The sequence below is a fragment of the Benincasa hispida genome, chromosome 1 (genome assembly GCF_009727055.1).
Source record: "Benincasa hispida cultivar B227 chromosome 1, ASM972705v1, whole genome shotgun sequence".
Taxonomy (NCBI): domain Eukaryota; kingdom Viridiplantae; phylum Streptophyta; class Magnoliopsida; order Cucurbitales; family Cucurbitaceae; genus Benincasa; species Benincasa hispida.
In genome coordinates, this window is record NC_052349.1 from 38,674,805 (window position 1) to 38,697,734 (window position 22,930).

General features: G+C 35.8%; 1 protein-coding gene across 1 annotated transcript in view; it reads right to left on the minus strand.

The window, feature by feature from the left end:
- LOC120088830 (protease Do-like 7) overlaps positions 1 to 22,930 on the minus strand; it is a 55,830-nt gene that overhangs the window by 7,249 nt on the left and 25,651 nt on the right. Inside the window, 10 exon segments of the mRNA XM_039046278.1 lie at positions 2,140 to 2,367; positions 2,449 to 2,528; positions 2,604 to 2,774; positions 6,289 to 6,394; positions 6,471 to 6,653; positions 8,837 to 9,352; positions 9,746 to 9,911; positions 20,435 to 20,484; positions 21,185 to 21,265; positions 21,945 to 22,052. Of these exon segments, the coding sequence (XP_038902206.1) occupies positions 2,140 to 2,367; positions 2,449 to 2,528; positions 2,604 to 2,774; positions 6,289 to 6,394; positions 6,471 to 6,653; positions 8,837 to 9,352; positions 9,746 to 9,911; positions 20,435 to 20,484; positions 21,185 to 21,265; positions 21,945 to 22,052 (1,689 nt within the window).

Sequence of the window (22,930 nt, forward strand, 5' to 3'; positions counted from 1 at the left end):
TGTCCTCTGCCTACTCATTTTGGAGCACCATCACAACGCACTTCAATTGAACAATGAATCTCCCTCAAGAACCCCTTAATCTCATTTCTCTTACTCTACTGAGGTACACATTTAAAAATGAAAAAAACCTTCTGATGTGGTAAGATTATGGTAGACTAGGGCATCTTGGTCAAATCATTGATTGATTAGGATTATGATTAGTTTTCTTGATTAATTAGGATTATGATTAGTTTCCTTGGTTAATTAGGATTAGTTACCTTCATTAATTAGGATTAGGATTACTTTGTTTTCTAATTTTCTATAAACAGAGTAATTGTCTCCTTTCTTTGATAACTTTTAATTGATAATAAAGATTTTGATTTTATTCTTGGAGATTTCTCTACTTTTATCCTTTAGGCTACATCAATTCGGTATCAGAGCAACTACTTGGGCTAACGGTGACTGCCGTTGGTGGAATAATGAGGATCTCTTGACAACACCGATCACAAGAGAGAGTTTCATGAGTTGTGCTCATTACCACACAACATATATCTAATTACATGGGAAAACCCTTTTAGGTTTAAAATTTTAAAGAATCGTCCAAGAATAGAATTTTGGGCAGAAATCATTAGGTTGGTTATGGAGAATGTGCAACATATTCAAGAATATCCAATAATCAGCCTACAGTAATTAGGTTGAAACTTATTCAAGAACCAATTTGTACATCAATCTTGAAGTATTGGAGGAAATGAAAAAAAGGAGCAAAAGAGATCCAACGTTTGTTGGGAAAAGATGACTTGAAACATGGATTAGCTTTTAGAACAATGGCAAGAGTTCAACAAGAAGCAATTCAAGAAAATCAAAACCCAGAGCTTGCTGGATTAAAAGAAGATCAAGAATTCGACAAAGGTTGTCAAATCTTGCAAGAAACACATACGACAGAAAGCTCAAAAGAAATTTGGAACCCACATGTGGACCAACTGAGCAAGGAAGAAAAAATGAGTGTATAAAAATTTAAGGCAAAAACTAACTGTGTTTGAGAAAGAAGATGTGATAATAGAAGGAGACGATTCAGGCAAAGAAGACGACATCCATGGACAACCCGATTTGAAGAAGTTCAAATCTTTGGTTGCAATCGATTGCTTGGAAGACAGCGAGGAAGAATACGTAGAAACAAGACTTTGATTTTTCACTAAAAACGAGAAAAAGCTTCTGATGTAGTAGGATTAGGATAAATTAGGGTTTCTTGGTCAAATCGTTGATGGATTAGGATTAGTTACCTTGGTTAGTTAGGATTAGGATTAGTTTTCTTCATTAATTAGGATTAAGATTAGTTTGTTTTCTAATTTTCTATAAATAGAGGAATTGTATCCTTGTATTGATAACTTTTAATTGATAATAAAGATTTTGATTTTATTCTCAGAGATTTCTCTCCTTTTATCCCTTAGGCTACATCAGCTTCTTTAGTTGAACATCACTATGGCCTTCTTGTGGTCACCTTGGAATGAGAGGACTCATCGTCGTTTTGGACAAAGAACAAAACAATCTTATGAAAATGTTTTGATCATGCTATTTTCCTTTCTATTACTTGGTGTAAATTGTCGACTCCTTTTCACTCTTACAAAGTCCACTAACCTTTTTTAAAAAAAAAAAAAAAAAAAAAAAANCTCCTTTTCACTCTTACAAAGTCCACTAACCTTTTTAAAAAAAAAAAAAAAAAAAAAGAAAAGAAAAAAAGAAAACAAGGTTTTTCATTGATATAATGAAAAGAGACCGACGCTCAAATTACAATGAAATAAAATAAAACAAAATATATCAATTACAAGCATTTCGGCCAAATACAACCAATAATAGCACTTGAAAAGAAATAGAAGCCCTTTGTTGTCCAATTGAGGAGATTTATTGCAATTCTTTTCAATAGGGTTTTTGCTCCCTTCATTTGAAATTACATACATCAATGCAATTGTTCTTTATTCAAAAGAAAATAAAAATGATGGAAATACACATTAATCCATCAATTTGCATATTAGAAAAAAAGATAAATAAATATATATATATATAACTAAAGAGTTCTGAATGTAAGTTCAATAAAAAAGGATAATGGATGCAGCATAATCACCATACTTCGAAAGTTAAATATTGACCATACTAGAAAAGTACCTGCACCCATTCATCGCTCAGCCCAAAACTTCTAGCCTTCGAGAGCAGTGTTGGATAAAGTTCAACTTCCAAAATTCTAACTAGAGGCATTGGCCTTTTCACTCCATTTATTAAAAGAGGAGGTCCATTTGCCCCAGAAAGAATTTTGTCAAGGACTTGGCTGATGGTGTATATAGGAATACCTCTCACAAATTGATGATCTTCTGAAGAGCTGCAACCAAATTTCAACTGCATACATGATCCAAAAACAGTCAGCTACAACAGCTACGATCTACAATAAAGTTTGGTTCAGAGGCAAAACTTACTCACCTGAGTAGAAAAACTTCCCCAGATAGCTTGGACCCTCCCATGCTCATCTGTGAGCACTCCCGAAAATGTACTGCCAAAATCTGATATAAAATTCTTATTGTAAGATGTTATAATATCATAATTGATGGTTTATTATGTCTAAAAACTTTATTTACCCGTGTCAAGCTCAATTACTTCCATATTAGTTGCTCTGTATCGTGGAGAATCAGCAGAGCCAATATTTAATGCAGCACAAGGATTGGTTACAATTGATTTTCTGGAAGTTGCTTGCAAACTTCTGCTTAATCCAACAAGATAGACTGAATCACCACGCCGTAATGCAGGCTCTGTTCAGGAAGAGTAAAGAGTACTCTGTTCAGGAGAAGTAAAGAATTTCTTACACAATAAATTAAAATTAAATAAAAGAAACACATAAAAAAAACTCTTAATTTGAGTGGAATAAAGTATTTTATATTTCAATAATGCAAGTGTAAGGTACATAGGAGAAAGGCTCAATACTTGCAACCAACAAAAACTGTCAAAGAACAAAATGGAAAGGGAGTTATCTTTCACTTTGATTTATGAATGGAATTACAAAAAGAAGGGGATGAGCCAATCCAAAAGAGTTACAAAAGACTTCTTTAATTGGATGAAACAGAATCAAAGCTATAAAAATGAAAAAACAGGGATAATTTGCACCAAGATAGAGCGATGAAAATGGCATGGTTGAAGGAAAAATCAAAAGCTTGAGCTTTGTCATTGAGAACCCGGTTGTTCATACTACCAACAAGAATGCTCTAACATTATGCAACAACAAAAGCCTTTTCCTCGCATTAAAAAAAGGTGGCCTCCAAAGACCTACCTAATTTACCCCATTATCTTATGAGCCCCAAAGAGTGAAATTTTACATGATGAAATCCATAAACTCTTAGAAAAAGGCCATATTCAACCTAGTATCAGCCTATGTGCCATCCCAGCTTTACTTGCACCTAAAAAAGACGGTTCTCGGCACCTTTGTGTTGATAGTAGGGCCATTAACAAAATAATAATCAAATATAGGTTTCCTATTCCAAGACTTTCGGATTTACTAGATCAATTAGAAGGAGCATCTGTTTTTTTCAAAATCGACCTTAGAAGTGGGTACCATCAAATTAGAATACGACCCGGAGATGAGTGGAAAACAACTTTCAAAACAAACGAGGGACTTTTTGAATGGCTAGTTATGTCATTTGATCTATCCAACGCCCCAAGTACTTTCATGAGACTAATGAATCAAATTCTCCTTCCATGCCTCAATAAATTTGTAGTAGTCTATTTTGATGACATATTAATTTACAGTTATACATATACTTCCCATCTTGACCATTTTCATACTATTTTCTCTGTTTTACATCAAAATGCTTTATACATTAATTTCAAGAAATGTTCTTTTTTTTCAAGAAAAGCTGTATTTTTTAGGTTTTCTAACAAGTTCCAAAGGAATTAGTGTTGATCCTAAGAAGATAGAAGCAAACTTAGATTGGCCCCAACCACAATCAACTAAAGAAATTCAAAGTTTCCTAGGCTTAGCTTCATTCTACAGAAAGTTCATTAAAAATTTTAGTACTATTACTGGACCTCTAACTTATTGTCTAAAGAACAAAGTTCCATTTTTCTGGGAAAGGAACAAGCTGAAAGTTTTAATCACCTTAAAAACAGCTCTTAGTACAACCCCTGTTTTAGGTTTTCCTGATTTTAATAAACCCTTTGAAGTCTCCGCAGATGCTTCAGGTATTGGGATAGGAGCTGTCCTTAGCCAAAACAAACACCCTATTGAATTCTTTAGTGAAAAACTTAGTTTGCCTAGGCAAAAATGATCCACTTATGAACAAGAGCTTTACTCTTTAGTTCGAGCTTTAAAACAATGGGAAGATTATCTTCTAGGCAAAGAACACGTTTTATTGACTTGACCATTTTTCATAAAAGTTTCTACAATCTCAAAAAACTATTAGTCGTATACATGCTAGGTGATTACAATTTCTTCAACGATTCGATTTTGTTATAAAACATACTCCAGGTAATATCAACAAAGTGGCAGACGCATTAAGTAGAAAAGGTACACTTCTCACCCTCCTTCAAGGTGAAATTATTGCTTTTAATCATTTAAAAGATTTATACTCTACTGATAAAGATTTTAAAGACATATGGTATAACTGTTCTAACCTCCTTCCAGCAAAAGATTTTCATATTTTTGATGGGTTTCTTTTTAAAAATGACTCTTCGTATACCACACACATCACTTAGAGAATCACTTTTAAAGGAAGCACATTCCAATGGTTTAGCTGGACATTTTGGTAGGGACAAACAAGACTTTTGCTTTACTATCTTCAAAATTTTTTTGGCCACAATTAAAGAAAGATGTTACTAATTTTGTTAAACGGTATTTTATTTGTCAAAGTTCTAAAGGTACTAGCACAAACCAAGGACTTTATTCTCCTTTACCTATACCAAAAAATAATTGGAAAGATCTCACAATGGATTTTGTCCTTGATTTACCTAGAACTCAAAGAGGATATGATTCCGTCTTAGTCATTGTTGATAGATTTAGTAAAATGGCACATTTATTAGCTTGCAAAAAGACTAATGACGCTTTGAATGTTGTAAACTTATTTTTTAGGGAAATTTTTCGATTACATGGAATACCAAAGAGCATTGTATCCGATAGAGAAGTCAAATTCATGAGCTACTTCTAGAAATCTTTATAAAAATGTTTCAGCACTGACTTACTTTTTAGATCTACGAGTCATTCTCAAACGGACAGACAAACCGAGGTTACAAATATAACACTTGGTAACCTACTAAGATATTTTAAGTGGAGACAAACCACCTCTAGCCCCAGCTGAATTTGCTTTCAACAACATGGTAAATCGTTCCAAATGCCCATTCAAAATAGTCTACACTCAAGTACCAAGACTAACTTTAGATCTTGCTAACTTACCTATTCCAGTCGACTTAAGTCCTGAAGCAAATATTATGGCTGAAAGAGTGAAGAAAATCCATGAAGAAATCCGTCAACATTTAGAAGCAACTAATAATTTTTACAAAACCAAAGCTGACGAACACAGAAGAGCTATTGAATTTAAGGTTGGAGACTTGGTTATGGTACACTTAAAGAAAAACAGGCTACCAACTGGACAACACTCTAACTCACAAACAAGAAGATTGGACCCTTCCTATTGTCAAAAAATTGGGAACTAATGCCTATTGCGTTGATCTAACTCCTACAATGAAGATTAACTCAACATTTGATGTTTCAGATATACATCATTACCATCCACCAGATGGCTTTAAACTAGCACAAACAAACTCAGTGACGAGTTTGATCTTCTCAGGTGGGTAGAGCTGATGTAGAAATAGAGTTATAACTCTTTTAGGTTGCTGATTAATTAATTGTATGGTCAAACATTTAGTTGTTTTAGGAGTTTAGTCCAGTTGGTTAATATTTGTTAGTAACCGGTTGTTTAGGTAACCAGCCTTAGTGACCGGCTGTTTAGGTGATCAGTCACCTTTCTTGTATAAATAGGCTTATGGCCATTCCTTCTATTCGTTAATAAAAGAATTACACTTGCATTCTTGGAGCATTTACATCATGTACACGTGTGTGTGTGTGTATATATATAGATTCAGCTAATAGAATAAATAATTCTGAATCTCTGATTCTTTCAAACCTTAGCATTTACATCTTTTATAGATAAAGTAAAGGTATGGCATAGCTTAAAAAAGAAAAATGGCAGATCCGGAGAGGTAAATTATCAGACAGCTTGACTTCATGTTCCAATTAACTTCCTAATAACATTGGATAATCATGAAAAGAAACCCTACCGGGAAGTAATTTTGCAGCCTGAACTGCTGTGGCACCAACAGATCCAAGAGAAGAGGGGTCATATGCAACAAGAGCAAAGTTATGAACAGGATGCAAAAAGACCACCTGCAAGAAAAGAAGTGAAAATTTTGCAGTCCATCAATGTTGGCATAATTGACATCCAGACCTACAAAATATTTACCTCCCCTGGAATCTCGATGGGAAAGGCAGCAAAAGATAGCATGATATCACAAGCTGATATTGCAACAGTATTCTTGTCAACAGCAACTAGTCCCATGTTTTGAGAGTGGTATATTATTACACCTGTCCCAAAAAAATGTTGCGAATGAACACCATCAAGCATACAGGATGGTGGCACGTGAACCTGCAGGGTGATGGAAACATCATTTTGTTTCAAGATAATGAACATTTATTAACTGAACAATATATACAGATGAGAGAAGGAGAATTAGGTATCTGTCTGAACTTAAATGACAGGAGAGAGAACACAAGAAAATGAAAAAAAAAAAAAAAAAGAAAAAAAAAGAACAATAGGTGGTTAAATAAAGAAAAAAGAAAATTCATAATTGTTTAAGTGTTTATATAATTAAATTTACAACCACCCATCAACTTCAGCCAGTGTTTTCAAAGCGCAAGGCACATTCTAAGGCGACAAGTCTCCTAACCGCTTTAAGGCAAGAAGTGATAAAAACACGTCACTCGAGTGAAGTGAGGCGCATATAATAAAATGCTAAAGTAATACTATATATAACTATTTTATAGGTAAAAAAATAAAGACTGGAATGAAAATAAGAACAAAACTACTTTATTTTAATAAAGTTTGGAAAAAGTACGGATTTTCAAGAAAATAAAGTAGAGATTTTTTTTTTTTTTTTTTTTTTAATATTGTAAAAGGCCGGTAAAACAAGCTTCAAACAATGCCACCTGTTGGTCATGGAAGAAAATATTGCTGTATTAAATTTAATGGAAGAAATAGATTGTCATTTATCATGAAGCATGCAAAATGCAGTGTTAATGTTTCTGACTTTACTTCTTATACTTCAGTTTTTTATTCATTTCACTTCTATTTCTTATTGATCGAGTTTAACGCTTCATCTTCTTCAGTTTGAGAAATGCATACCAAGGCGAGCGTCTGGTTGAAGGCACTCACCTTGGATACTTCAAAGGCGCAAAGGTTCCACCTTGCCTTGCCTCTCGCTGTGAGCAAGCGCCTGAGGTTGCCTCAACAATATTAGCTTCAGCTTTTGAGTCAATTGATGATTTAACATGGTATCAAAGCATGAGGTCTTGTGTTCAATGCAATATCATTTCCTTTCCAATTAATATTAATTTCCATCCTTTGAGTCTTCTACAAATTTTCAAACCCATAAGTAAGGAGGAGCGTTAAAGTGTTTAATATAATTAAATCTACAACAACCCGTCAACTTAAAGTTTTCGGTCAACAGTGATTTAACAAGAACTGTCATAACCGTCAGCCTTGCTTGTGTTCAGAAACAACATCAAAACGAATGAATATTGTTCTTGCTATAATGATAAAAAAAAAGAGAGAAGCTGCATTATTACCTAATGGTTTAAAATTTGTTTCTTGCACGAATTGCTTTTTGATTTCAATTTTCTGAGTTCTTTATTCAATTCAAAAAGAAATTTTTGAGTAGTCTATTTCCCTTGGAATGACGAATCCCCTTAATGAAAATGAATAAGGAGTACCTTGGAATTCATAAGGGATTTACTTGTCTTTGTATCGTTCCATTCGATCTTTTAGGTCCCTACTTCACCTCGACGGTTATGCCACGATGTCCTTAAAGCCTATATGCGATGGATAGACTCCTTTAACCATGACATATTTGCTTATTTGAACATAATTTCATTTCTTTCAGAAAGAAAAAGGAATGGTTAATTACACAAAAGAAATCCGTTTTTTTTTTTCACGAAGTAGAACTTCAAATTCCTATTTATTACTGAATCGACCATAGACCAATTCCCCTTTTATTTGGGATGCAACACACTCCCTTGGAGAGATGAAAACATTAGAAGATCACAACGGCGAGAACAACTACTTCCACAAATCAGGGAAAAAAATAATAGAGATAAGGGATAGTGAATACAATCATCAGACAAGGTATCCAGTAAGTTTCAGAAGAAACGTATGGGTACTCAACTTTTTCTCTTTCGTTTTTTGTTATTTCCTCGATGACAACAGTGATTCTTGGTATTAAGATTGATTTCATTCATAAAAATAGAGATGGGAAGGAGTAGTAAAGTACAGAATAAGTTGTCCTTCGTTAGCATTAATGCTGGAAATCCATGGGAGTAAATTAAGTTAGAAGAGAAGAAACTTTCCTACTTTTCCAAATTACTCTACTTGGATAAGAAGAAGAAAAAGAACCACTTTAAAGAAAATGAGGGCCATAAGGAGAATGCTTCATCATTACACACAAGTATAGCAATATTACCTCGCCTTTGGTGATGTATTGCATCTCTCGCACATTATTTCATTTCACTAAAAAAAAAATCGTTTCTTCATCCGAAAAAGCATTGAAGTATTACCTCAAACATCACAAGCGTGGGCTCTATGATACGTTCAGGAAATGAAGCATTCGCTGCTACTGCTACTGTTCCACCTTGATAATCCCGTATAATTGCAGTTTGCATAGCAGTGGCATCCTCCAAGATGGTCTCCTGAGTTTCATGAAAAGAACTGTCAGCAACATTTCCATCAGTCGATCGATCATCTTCTACTCTTCGTTTCTTAGTTCCAGTATCAGATCTATCTTGAGAACGTGCCTCCTCTGACCCATGTTCAAAATTGGTTTCCATACTAACCACGCCATCAATTATTTCAAGGTTGTTCACTGGATGCATATGTCTTAAATGAGAAGAATCATCACTGAGTACATCTGTTTGATTCATATAACCTTCTCCCACATTAGTCATTGGAGAAGACTCCAAACGAGGGTGAGGTTGAATAGCAGGCTTCGGTATCCACAAACCGGTACTATCATTGCGAACATATATTTGAGGAGGGGCATACCATTCATGATGATCAACTGTGACTAGGACAGACTGCAGGTACCAAATAAGGCAACAACAAACTGATAAGCATTTCAGTATGCACAAATGCGTAAGACAAGTGACAAAGCTTTACTAGGTACCAACTTAAAGAAGCAAAAGTGAAATTAGAATAAGAAAAATAATCTATAAACAAGCAACAACAAACAGGACCTCTTAATTTCAAATTAGAACCTCCAAACAGTTGTTTCTTATTCAAAAAAATATTTGTTTCCATCTTTTTCTACATTGTAGACATCAATGAAATTATTTCTTATCCGAAAAAGTTCTAAATATTTTTCCATGTAAGCCAATGCCATTAAAGATGCGAAGTCAAAATTCGTTCAAGTACAGGTAAACAAGAAGCAACAGTATAGTAATGTTCCATCTTATAGCGCTACCAAATACCTTTCTTCGGTGACGATCTGTATAGCTTATATATTCCAATGGAACCCGAGCACCTCTAGACAACTTCGATAACACTGAGACTAGGTCCTCAACTCTTGAAATTTCTTCACCAGCAAACTTCTTGATGATAGCATGACGTGGAACTCCGGCTCTAAACAACATATATCTACAACATAGAAAGTATACCTCTTAAATAATGAAATATTTCAAATAAAAAATTTTCAAATTAGTCAAATTCTTCATGATAAAACCTATGTGATATTGTAAGACCCCCAATTATAAACACATATAAACGTAGGGGCACAAAAGGGAATAATGAGGAAAGGAAGGACTAAGTGGTAATATTCTGATGGTTAGTTAGAAAGGAGGGAGGGGACCAGTGACGAGGGGTTTAAGAAGAGAGCACCCTGTAGGTAAGGGAGGGTTGTCATCGTAACTTTTCCCTTGAAGTTCATAAATAAAATATATATCAGAGTATTGATCTGTTCTTGGGAACTTGTTGGGAATTTCTCATTGCAGGTGTGGATTCCTAATAGATATATTTTTTAAGGTTAACAATATATGGGCATACAAAAAGAAAAAGCCCACAAAAGGGACCAAACTACAAGAAAGGGCTTAATCGAGAAAAATAAAATCTTGTGAATCATTACAAAAGAGTTTGGAAAGAGAAGTCCAAGAGAAACGAGAAATCTAATAAGGGACCAAACATCACTCTAAGAACTCTCACACCTTCTGAAGATTTTGTTGTTTCTCTCGCCCCACAATCCCCACAAAATAGCACACTCCAACAGCCACAAAAACCACCTTTGTCACAAAAGTATGATGGAGAATAGGTTCCAGTGTCGACGCAACTCTGAAAGCTAACAAAGCTAAAATCAACCACCTCAAAGAAATCGCACGAGCAAACTCACAACTTCACATGATATGATCCAGGTCCTTTGTCGCCCTTTTTCAAAGAATACAACCATGCAACCCAACCACTAAAGACCCTCTAACTGAGATCCGATCCAATGTGTTAACTCTTCCATGCAAAACTTGCTACACGAACAACTCCACCTTCATGGGACCTTTACCTTCTAAATTGAGAATAGAATCACCAACCAAAGAAGGGTGAGCTAAACATTGGGAAAAAAGAAGCTACACGAAAAGTCATTGGACGAACAAGGAGACCAAAGGCAAACATCCCCTCTCTCGAACCTAAGGCAAAAACAGGAGAGCGAAGATAAAAGAACCAAGACATCCGAACTATGAAGCACATACAGTCCATTTTAAGGCGAGAGTCAATGCCAAACACGTGTTGGACACGAATACATTCAGACATGCATCCAATACGAAAATTTGTGTCTTATTTTATTATTATTATTTTATTTCAGTCACATGGGGACACGACTAGGACACTTCCTAGACACATCTAGAAAACTTCTTTAAAGAGAAAATAGCCCAGCCTTTTATGTTGAGTCCAAATTCAAAGCACAAATCAATTATATGTTAAACAAAGAAAGAAACAACCCAACACAACACAAAAAGACAAAAAACAAAATAAAGCTCACTTTTTAACCAGAGATAAACAAACAGAAACACAAAGGATTAAAGAAAAAACCTGAACATTTCTTCTCCTACAATTGTCGATAACTTGACATTTAATGTTTTTTTAGTTGAGTACATTTTGTATTTTATGTTAAATGTACATATATCTTCTTTTTTTTTTTAAATATTCCCAACGTGTTTGTGTCCTAGTTTTTTAGACATTAGCATATCATTGTGTTATGTTAAATGTACATATATCTTTTTTTTTTTTAAATGTTCCCAAAGTGTTTGTGTCCTAGTTTTTTGAGCATCCGACATTTTCCTATTGGTCAACGAGCATCGAAAATGAAGGTAAGGGTGAAAAATCTGCCTCATTAAGAATCAAAGCCACCAAATGGTTTTTGAACAAGGATAAATGATATAAGTGAAGGTACAAGGAGCATAGTGGTTTATCCCCCAACCACTTATCCTCCCAAAAATAAGTATCCCACCCACCCCCACTACATTATGGATAAAATGAGGAGGGAAAATAAAAAATAAAAAAATAAGGAAGCTCCGTCACAATCGTTTTCCACGAGTTTCTGGAAGTGCCTTTTAATCTCTCACTAATCCACTCAAAGGGATGGGGCCCGTACTTAATACCAATAAAGTTGTGCCATAAGGTATCGACTTCATAATAGAATTGCCCGAGTCATTTAGCCAACAAGGTTCTGTTATTCATCCTAAATTACCAATGCCTAAACCCCTCAAGTCGAAGGGCGTAGAGGCCACCTCCCAACTCACCAAAGCGTTAATCCACATGGTCATAGGCTTTCTCAAAATCAATCTTGAAAATAGTCCCTTCTTGCTTTCGAGCTCTATAATTCTCAATGGCCTCATTTGCAATAAGGGCTTGGTCCAAGATTTGTTTGTCCGCTAAAAAAGTTCCTTGATTACTAGAAATCGTAGATGGGGTAACTTGTTTAAGCCTATCGGCCAGCTCCTTTGAGATAATCTTATGCACACTGGTAATAAGACTAATGGGCTTGAAGTCCTTGACTTTGGTGGCCTTATCCTTCTTTGAGATTAGGTAAAAAATGCCACTCTCGTTGAATCCACTAAAGACTTTCCACAAGTCCTCCTAATACACTCCCAATTGTCATGGAAAAAGGCTGAAGAAAAAGGGTCAGGATCCAAGGCTAGGTTTCTATTCAATTAAAAAAGCACCCCTAAACGGACACTTCCATTTAATAGTGAAGATGGCACCTACTCTAGAATTAATAAGGGAATTCATGGCAACCCCTCATTTAATGTTAATACATAAATGACACCCAACAGCTGCCCTTGCTAGGAAATCCAAACAACGACAGAACAGAGAACAACTCGGTCACTATTTTATTGCCTCCCATTTTCAAAAAAGGTGAAGCTTCCCCACCTGCTCGCGCGTCAAAATAAAAAATAAAAAAAAATCTCAACTACTCGAACCTTTTTCAAAGCACTTCACCCGGAAGAAGACATCCTTCAGCAACTCTTGGACAGCCTTAGTAAATTCTCATTTGCTTGAAGAGTGTTGCATCAAGGCCCAAATTCCTGGGATACTCCCTGCCAAGTCAGATAAATCTAATCCCAAAACTTTATTCTTTTACTTATTCAGACTTCAAAATTGCTGGCTCAAGCGTGCCTTTCATGCGAGGTACCCTGGATTCCCATCAAGATGATGATCAAAACACCAAATACAATTCTGTTGGATTTCCTTTCTTTTCTCTTGTAATATTGGATTGTTAATATGTGTACATTCCTCATTTATGTTTGTAATATTCTATAATATTTTTTTCTTATTGGTAGATGACCTTTCTTCTATATAAGACCTTGTATTTGATTCATAAGTAAGAAGAATAACATTACATTATTCTCTTCTAATTTCTACATGGTATCAGATCAGGGAAAAAAACCTTGATAGAAACCCTACCCGTCGCCGTCAAGTACATCGAAACCCTACCCGTCACCTTGAAATGACATCTCTCCTTTAAGTGATCTCTTGATTTGTACGAGGCTTATTGCTGATTTATCCGTGGGTTTGTCACACTATGCTACTTCGCCGAAACCGGTTGCACCCACCTGAAATCACCACTGAAATCGCAACCATCACGTGACTTCAACATCCAAATTGTCGACGTCTACACCGAACGAGTTTGCTCCGTTTTCAACATCCAAACCGGTGGCTACAAGTCTGCTCATCGACGTCCACACCTCTACCTGTCAATGTTTGACCCTCTATTCGCACCACCGTGCTCCGATTTGTTCAAAATGGTGCCAAGTTCCCAGATCTGCTACTTCACCGCCGCCGACAAGCCTTGTTGGTCCTTGCCAATCCTCTCCTCCGCAGTTCTTTGGTAATCTCGCCAGTAGCTTTCCATAGCTCTCTGACCCCATCGTGGGTGTTTCACGCTGGCCCTCTTCATCAATTCGTGAGAATATTTACAGCTCACGTGATAATATTCAAATCAAGTTTTGTGGGTCAGGTTTGGTTCATAATTGGCTTGGTTTGATTCAAGTATGGCTGGTTTACATTAGCTTATCTGATTTAAATTTTGGTTTGGTTCAAATTTTTTTCCCTCTGAATCTTCACACCTATTATTTTTTCTTATTAAGCCGTTGTTGGTTGTTGACTTAAGTTACCTTATTATGGAACAAAGTCATCAACTCCTGACACTGTTGCAAACCAATTTTTCATCCGGTAATCTTTGTGTTTCCTTGGCACAGGTAGGTAACTATCCTCAAGCTTCTTCTAATAATAGTTCATCTCCTTGGATCATTAATTCAGGAGCCACTGATCACATAACTAGTCCATCCCACCTTTTTGATCCGTACTCTATTTCTCATGAAAATAAAAAAATTAAAATTGTCGATGACAGTTTCTCTTCTATTGCGGTAAAAGGAACCATTAAATTGACTGATACTCTTTCTCTGCAGTCCGTTCTCCATGTTCCTAAACTAGCATGTAACCTTTTATTTGTTAATAAACTTTGTCGAGATTCCAATTGTCGTGTTAGTTTCTTTGATTCTCATTGTATCTTTTAGCATCAGGAGTCGGGACAGCAAATTGGGAGCGGTAGGATGCTTGATGGTCTCTACTACTTTGATCGAGGTTTTTTTAGTAATAAAATAACTCAAGGTCTTAGTAGTATTAATTCTCTTTCTGATCATGAACAAATCATACTTTGGCATCGTAGACTAGGACATCCCAAATTTCACTATCTTAAACACATGTTCCCAAATTTGTTAAAAAAATATGGATTATTCCTCCCTTCATTGTGAAAGTAGCATTTTTGCAAAAAGTCATCAATCCACATTTGTCCCAAAACCACACAAAGCTTCCAAACTGTTTTATCTCATTCATAGTGACATTTGGGGCCCTTCTAAAATTTTGACTCATAGTGGTAAAAAGTGGTTTGTTGCTTTTATTGATGATCCACATTTTTCTGATTTACCCATAAAGATTTTTTGTTGCACTGCATATGTTCACATGCCTAGTCTTTTTTTTATCGAAACTCGATTGTAGAGCTACGAAGTGCATTTTTTTTTGGGTTATGCTTCAAATAAAAAAGGTTACAAATGTTTTGACCCTCAAAAGAAAATTTTTTATGTGAGTTTGGACATGTCTATTTTTAGAAAAACAACCATATTTTATCCAAAATTCTATTCAGGTGTGAAGTCAAACTTAAAAGATCATTTTGGGAAACCCTCGTATTTGTCATCTTGATATGTCTGTCCCAAGTCCTGCAATGAAAAATATAGAAATGTCTCATTCTAGGATAAACAACTTATTTGTTCCAAGGAATATATAAGAAGCCTTAAATGATCCAAATTGAAAAGTGGCAGTTATGGAGGAGATGAATGCTCTAAGACAAAGTGGTACTTGGGAAATAACAAACTTACCTGAGGATAAGAAGACCGTGGGGTGCAAATGGGTGTTTACGGTAAATTGTAATGCTAATGGCAGTGTTGAAAGGTACAAAGCCAGATTAGTAGCTAAAGGTTTTACTCAAACCTATGGAATTGATTATCAAGAGACTTTTGCTCCCATTGCAAAGATCACTCCATTAGAATCTTGTCGTTTTTTACAGCTAACTTAGATTGGCTTCTTCATCAATTAGATGTTAAAAATGCTTTTCTCAATGGTGATTTAGAAGAGGAAGTGTTTATGAGTCTACCACTAGGATTTGAAATGGAATTTGGAAATAACAAAGTCTACAAATTAAAGAAATCATTATATGGTCTCAAATAGTCTCCAAGAGCTTGGTTCAAACGCTTTGGAAAAGTAGTCACTAGTTATGGGTACCAACAAAGTCAAGCAGACCATACAATCTTCTATAAACACTCGAAAAGTAATAAAATTGCTATTTTAATTGTCTATGTTGATATTATTCTCACAGGAAATGATGCAGAAGGTTTGATTGATCTTAAGAACAAGCTTGCAAGTGAGTTTCAAACCAAAGACTTGGGAACCTTAAAATATTTTTTAGAGTTGGAGTTTGCAAGATCTGAGAAAGGGATTTTTGTTAATCAAGGGAAATACATTATTGACTTACTTCGAGAGATAGGTTTACTTGGCTGTCGGATAGTAGACACTCCTATTGAACCGAATCTGAAATTACAAGTTGCAAGTTTGGAAGAAGTAAAGGACAAAGACAAATACCAAAGACTTGTAGGTCGATTGATCTTCTTATCTCATACACATCCAAATATAACATTTGCAGTTAGTATGGTGAGTCAATTTATGCACTCACCGGGACCTACTCATTTCGAAACAACGTACAAAATCCTAAGATTCTTGAAAGGAACTCCAGGAAAAGGTGTATTATTCCAGAAACATGATCATTTTCAAGTTGAAGTTACACTAATGCAGATTGGGCTAGAAGCACTACTGATAGAAGATCTACTTCTGGCTATTGTTTGTTTGTGGGAGGAAATTTAGTTACATGGAATAGTAAAAAAACAAAATGTAGTAGCCAGGAGTAGTGCTGAAACGGAATTTAGAGCCTTAGCCCATGGAATTTGTGAAGGTATATGGATCAATAGTATACTCGAAGAGTTGAAAGTGTCTCAAAAGAGACCTATACGAGTTTATTGTGATAACAAGGCTGCCATCACTATAACTCATAATCCAGTTCTACATGATAAGACAAAGCACATTGAAGTTGACAAGCATTTCAAAAAGAAGAAGGTTGATGCAGGTGTAATATGCATATCTTATCTTCCAACGACAGAACAAACAACAGATATGCTAACAAAAGGCCTTTCGAAACAAGAATTTGATAAACTTCTCAGCAAGCCAGCCATGGATGACATCTACAAACCAGCTTGAGGGGGAGTGTTGGATTTCCTTTCTTTTCTCTTGTAATATTGGATTGTTATCATGTGTATATTCATCATTTATGTCTGTAATATTCTATAATATTTTTTCCTTATTGGTAGATGGTCTTTCTTCTATATAAGACGACCTTATATTTGATTCATAAGTAAGAAGAATAACATTACACTATTCTCTTCTAATTTCTACAGATTCAGATTGTGACTCTATAGCCAGTGCCAACAGTGAAGAACTATAAAAATCAGAAGCAGAGGACTTCCAAGAGGGAGAAGAGACTTCTAGTAGATATGGCAGTGATCTTCAGTCCCTTTTTCAATCAGGAGAAGGTCTATTAATAGGCAGTGCTGGTGTCTCATCTATTCAACCTATTGACAAGAAGGAAATTCCACAAAACCTGGTATCAATGGTTGAAGATTGTGATTTAATCCTTGGTTCAAATCCGATGTCAGAGATCCATTCTCATTTTGTTCAAGCATGAAGATACTTTCGTGGAATACAAGAGGCTTAGAAGATGACTCCAAAAGATTGGGTTTGAGAAGAAGTTTAAAGAACATAAATCTGGATTTGGCCTTAATTCAAGAAACATGCAAACTTTATCAAAGAGTTATGGAGCTCGAAAGACATTGGATAGGCCTTTGTTGAAGCATTTGAAAAATCTGGAGGAATTCTAACTGTGGAATGAAAGCAAAATTTCAGGTGTTGAAAGGTGGTTATTCTCTATCCGTTAAATGTTTGACTATATGTAAGTCTTGTTGGATCACAAATGTATACGGACCAACTGATTATAGAGAAAGGAAGTTTATATGGCAAGAACTGCTCTCACTCTCGGATTATTGTTAAGAACCCGGTTGTATTGGAGGGGATATGTTTCTATCCTCCAATTCACTGATGACACCTTGATATTTTGTAAAAATGATGATGTGATGCTAGAAAACTTAAGGGAAAACCATTGAATTCTTTGAATGGTGCTCAGGACAAAAGGTCAATTGGAAAAGATTTGCATTATGTGGGATTAATAATGATGACAACAAGCTGTATGCAGAGGCAGCCAGGCTGAATTGCAAGGCTACTCACCTTCCTTTTATGTATCTTGGTCTACCTTTAGGTGGCTATCCCAAACAAATTTCTTTTTGGCAACCGGTGATCGAAAAAATCCAAGGCAAATTGGAGAAATGGAAGAGATATAACCTCTCTAGAGGAGGTCATTCCACCTTATGACATTCAGGGGAAAACTAAATCACTTAGTCAAATGGGATTCGATCACCCGAACACAAGCAGATGGTGGGCGCGGTATTGGTGGCCTTTCTAGCTAAGTGGGGGTGGAGATTTATCGAGGAGAATTCTTTATGGAGTCGAGTAGTAAAAAGCATCCATGGCAAAAGCTCATTTGGGTGGCACACCAATGGAAAAGTCACTTGCAGCCTTCGTAGTCCTTGGATCAGTATATCAAGGATGTGGTTAAAAGTGGAATCTTTGGCTGCTTTCAAAATTGGCAATGGAAGAAGAATTGCATTCTAGCTTGATCCTTGGGTGGATAAAATTCCTTTAAAAGATTCTTTTCCAAGACTATATAGAATCTTCTTGAATCCAAAATGGGGCAGTCCATGAATTTTAAGATCCCTCACTGGCCTCTTGATCGATTAGTTTAGAAGATTACTAGAGAAAGAGATAGTTGATTTTCAAATTCTCATTGGCCTTGTTGCAGGAAAAGTAATCATGGCAACTCCTGATAAATGGAGTTGGGAGCTAGGGAATTTCACGGTAAAATCCCTTGTCACACACCTTTCCACAACCTCCCCCATTTGGAAATGTTTGGAAGCTGCAATTTGGAAGACTAAAAGCCCCCAAAGGATTAATATTACAATTTGGATAATGTTAAATGGGCTTCTCATTTGCGCAACTGTAACGCAAATGAAATTACCCACTCATAGCCTTTCTCCGCAAGTCTGTCCTCTATGCTTGGCAGATTCAGAAGACCTTCAACATTTATTCTTCACATGCGGCTATGCTGAAAATTGATGGCACCATTTGTTTGATTGCTTCAACCTTAGTTGGGCATTTGGTAATGGCTTCAGCTAACCAAGTGACACCCTTATACACTAATAAATGAGAAAGGCCACAGGTCATGAAAGAGGTTGACCCCCATCCCCCTTCACTATGTATCACATTTACAACAAGTAATGGCTTAGCTGACTCTGGCAAAAGCTGGACCAGGTAATTCAAATCGAAGCAATTGGATGTTCGACTCAGACCTATATGACATGACCGAGCAATAGAAATACTTTAACAGTCCACCAAATTCAATTCCCGTCCTCAACCCATGACCAATGTGAGCTCGAGGTTTCCTTCGTAACTCCCGAAACTTCTTTGTAGTGGCTCCATTCCATGCATAATTTCATAGAGAACCTCAAAGTGTCGTCAATGGTCCGCTACCTTGAATGAGAGTTAGGTCTTCCTGATTCAACTCGGTCAAATGCAACTGTGGGTCTTGACCAGCCATTCTAAAGGAGTAGTTGATTTAGCAATTTCTAGTCTTCATCTATCTGGAATTTCATCCATTTTAGGTTCTATCAATTTTATAACGACTATTTCCAACATGCGTGGATGCATGAATATGATGTACCAAAAGATCTGCAGTACTTAATAATATTAAGCAGCTGCTGATCGGTCCTAAGCTCAAAAAAAAACCAAGGTTGATTTGGGTGAATGCAGTAAAAGCCTTGTTAACAAAGCTTTGGTTTGAAAAAAACCAAAGAGTTTTTCATGACAAAGCTTCCCATTGGACAAACCGTTGAGATAGCTCGGGTAAACGGTTCATCGTGGTGCTCCCTATCAAAAGTCTTTGAAGTTTTCTCCATCCAGGACATTAGCCTACTTCATCTTTCCTCTAACTTAATCTTATTTATTTGTTTAGAGCATTTGTTGGTTGTAATGTGTAATTCTATCTTTGTAGTAGGTTCAAGCTATTGTACTATTTGAGTTTGGTTTTGTATCGAGTCCTAGTGGTTTAGGGAACCTTGCTCTTGTTTAGTTCTTTATAATATTGGAGATGATGAGAGTGCTACAGAAATGTCAACCTAGTTGATATGTCCGTGTGCACTTGTTGATCCTTATGTTTGTTTCTTCATTGTACTATTCACTCTGTATTGTCTCATTTCATTATCTTAATGAAAAGGCTTGTTTCCTTTTTCCAAAAAAGAGAAAAAAAAAATGCACCCCTTTTAATTTCATGGAAAAAGACACCTCCAGCATGGTTCACAGTCCTCAAGGGAAATAGGACACCAATCCATCCTTCCACGAACAGATGAGGTCCAACTAGAAAACCAAACAGAGAGGAGAAGTAATGAAGAACCTCGACCTCAATTTCTTGGTCCTCTAATTGCCCTCGATTTTCTTCTTAGTGGAGTCGATGAAGTTCTTGTTTCTTCTTCTGCTAGCGATTCTATTCAAATAGGTTGAGTTATAGCCATCCTCTCTAGCCACTTCTTCGCTTCTTGCCTCCAACTGACATTTTCCTTTATGACTATCTCTACAAATTCAGCCTTTAACTCTAGTTGCTCCTCCTTCCTCGCCTCAGGTAAACTCCCTCTGGAAGGCCACATTGTCCAAATGCTTAACTCTAATGTCCCTAAAAACCTCCATATTCCAAGCCTAGTAGAACCTAAATATTGATAACTGAAAGAAATGTAGTATGGTCATGAAGATGTCCAGGATAAACTACTAATAATAATAATCTAAACTGTACATGGCTATGAGAAAGCATTCTATTAAAAATATCATAACCAATAACTAGATCACTATAAACATACCCTGGTTCCGTAACATAGACAAGACCGCATTTAAAACGAAAGTTTCTGGCCTGCATTGATGAAAAACTAAACTAAGTTATGGTGCAGTTTCTTTAAAGAAATTAAAAGAGACTAATATTCAAAAGATTACAAGCTCTATAAAAGGGGAGAGAGAGAGAGAGAGAGAATGGTAGAGAAAATACAAACAATAAACGATAAATAAGAAAAATAAATTACAAAGAAATAAAGGCAGCCCAATTCAAATTAATATCATGAAGAGGAAACCCTCCAAAAGGCTTCTATAGGAACATCAAAGAAAGACCTTCAAAATGAGCTTGCCCCAAAACAATTAAATCGTTGACGATGCTTGTGTTTAAAGACTAAGTTATGGTGCTATTCAAGAGGCATAACCATTAAACGCTATACACCAAGGGGGAAAATAGAGATAATTAAAAACGGTAAAGAGTGACCTATGAAGCTAGCTAAACATGGATTTAGCACAGGATAAGTGCCTGCAGAAGTTTACTTAGCAAAAATTTGATTAAAATAAAAATAGAACACGATAAAGCTCCCATTTTAAGTATGAGAACAATCACCAAGCCAAAACTCTTACAAGCAACAAAATTATGAAGCAAACATGAGCTTAAATATACTGACCATGCAAGTATATAATGCTAAAACTGCAAATGGTCCAGAGGATCAATGAACGACCAACATTAGAACGTGAACAGACACTTTTTGCAACTTACAAAAACTGCAGTTTCCACCTACCTGCTGGTATGAAAGAGGATGTATCACCGCACCACCAACTTCTAAAAAGTAGTCCGGAGTTATGGAATGCAGATCCTGTACCTGAAGTTCACATCATAAGAGAGAAGACAAGGTGGAAATATATTAATAACATAATCCCATAAAACACAAATGGATGAAGTATGCAAAGGTGAAGATTCACAAATAAAACAGTCATGCTATTCGGTTAATTTTCTTTTCCACATCCATTGCACACTTCCATGGAACGGGTTTTCAACCAATTTTTTACATATAATGTTTGCTATCTTTAATTCATCTACCAAACAAGAAGCAAGCAGACCGAGTGATATTACATCAGGTTTTTTGTTTAAAAAACTACTCTTTTAATTTATAAGAGACAGAATATATTCAAAAAAAGCAAAGGATGAGAGAGCCCCCACCCAAAAGAAACTACATACAAACAGCCTTCTAATCTTTTTTTTTTTTTTTTTTGAAAAGAAAACAAGCCTCTTTATTGAAATAATGAAATCACCCAACACCCGGACATCTCAACTATGTTGACACCCCCTTACTCTTAACACTCTCATCATATCCAAAACAAACCATAATCAGATATCTCATTCTAGCCCAACAGTATAACTCCCCTGATTTTTTCTTTACCCTTAGATTTTGTTCTTTTTTCAATTTCCCAAGTGATATGCTTCATGAACAAAGATGTTTGGCAAATAACACCTACAAAATTAGACAAGGATTTCCACATTGTGAAATGATAAAATCTCACCACTAAGTGTACTGTGAATGACGTCCCACCCCTTTCAACTTGCAAATCAATTGTCTGTTTCACACTGTCATCGAGTAGAGTCTCCATTTTCAGAAACTGAGTAATTACCTGTACCATTTTTCAATGAGAAAATCATTATAAAAGATAATTTATATGGGCAAACTGAATAAGGTATCTAGCCAAACTAAAACAGAAATAATATGAATAATAAAACACAGCTGAGATCCAAAACAAACAAATGACAAAATAACCAAATGAGGACAAAAGACAATTAATCTGGAGTGAGTTTAAAGAAAGAAACTTTAAGATCCTCTTCAAGATAAGCAAATATAGAAAAGCATTGATTGAATCTTTTTTCATCTGCAAGTCTTCAGAGACTCCTTTTAAGATTTTTGGTTCGTGAGGATTCAAAGGGATTTCTATGTTAGTCTTCTCCATCGGTGCTCTAGATTTTCATTATATAAATGAAAAGTAAAAGCTAGCTACTTCTTGGTTGCAGCCCTCAATTCGCTTTTTATGTCAAGCACATGAGTTAAAGATCTCTGCTCTAGCTTATGGATGGAAAGGAATCGAATCTCTAAAGACTTGGACCATATTCTTTTGGGATGTGAGTACGCGATTCGTGTTTGGGATTCTTTCTTCTAGACGTTTGGTTTGTTGATCACTCGCCATAGAGACATCACTGCTATGATCGAAGAGCTCCTCATCAATCCACCTTTTGGGAGGAACAGCAGTTTTTTATGGTGTGCAGGGGTGGGCACGATCTTATGGGTTTTGTGGGATGAACAAAATAGGAGAGTGTTTATGGGGGTGGATAGGGAAATTTGGTCATTCATTTGTTTTCATGTTTTCTTTGGGCTTCGATTTTGAAGGAATTTTGTAATTATCTTATAGGCATTTTGTTACATAGTTTGGAACTCCTTATAGAGAGAGCTCCCTTTTTGTGGGCTTGGTTTTTGTATACTCGTGTATAGTTTCATTTTAAG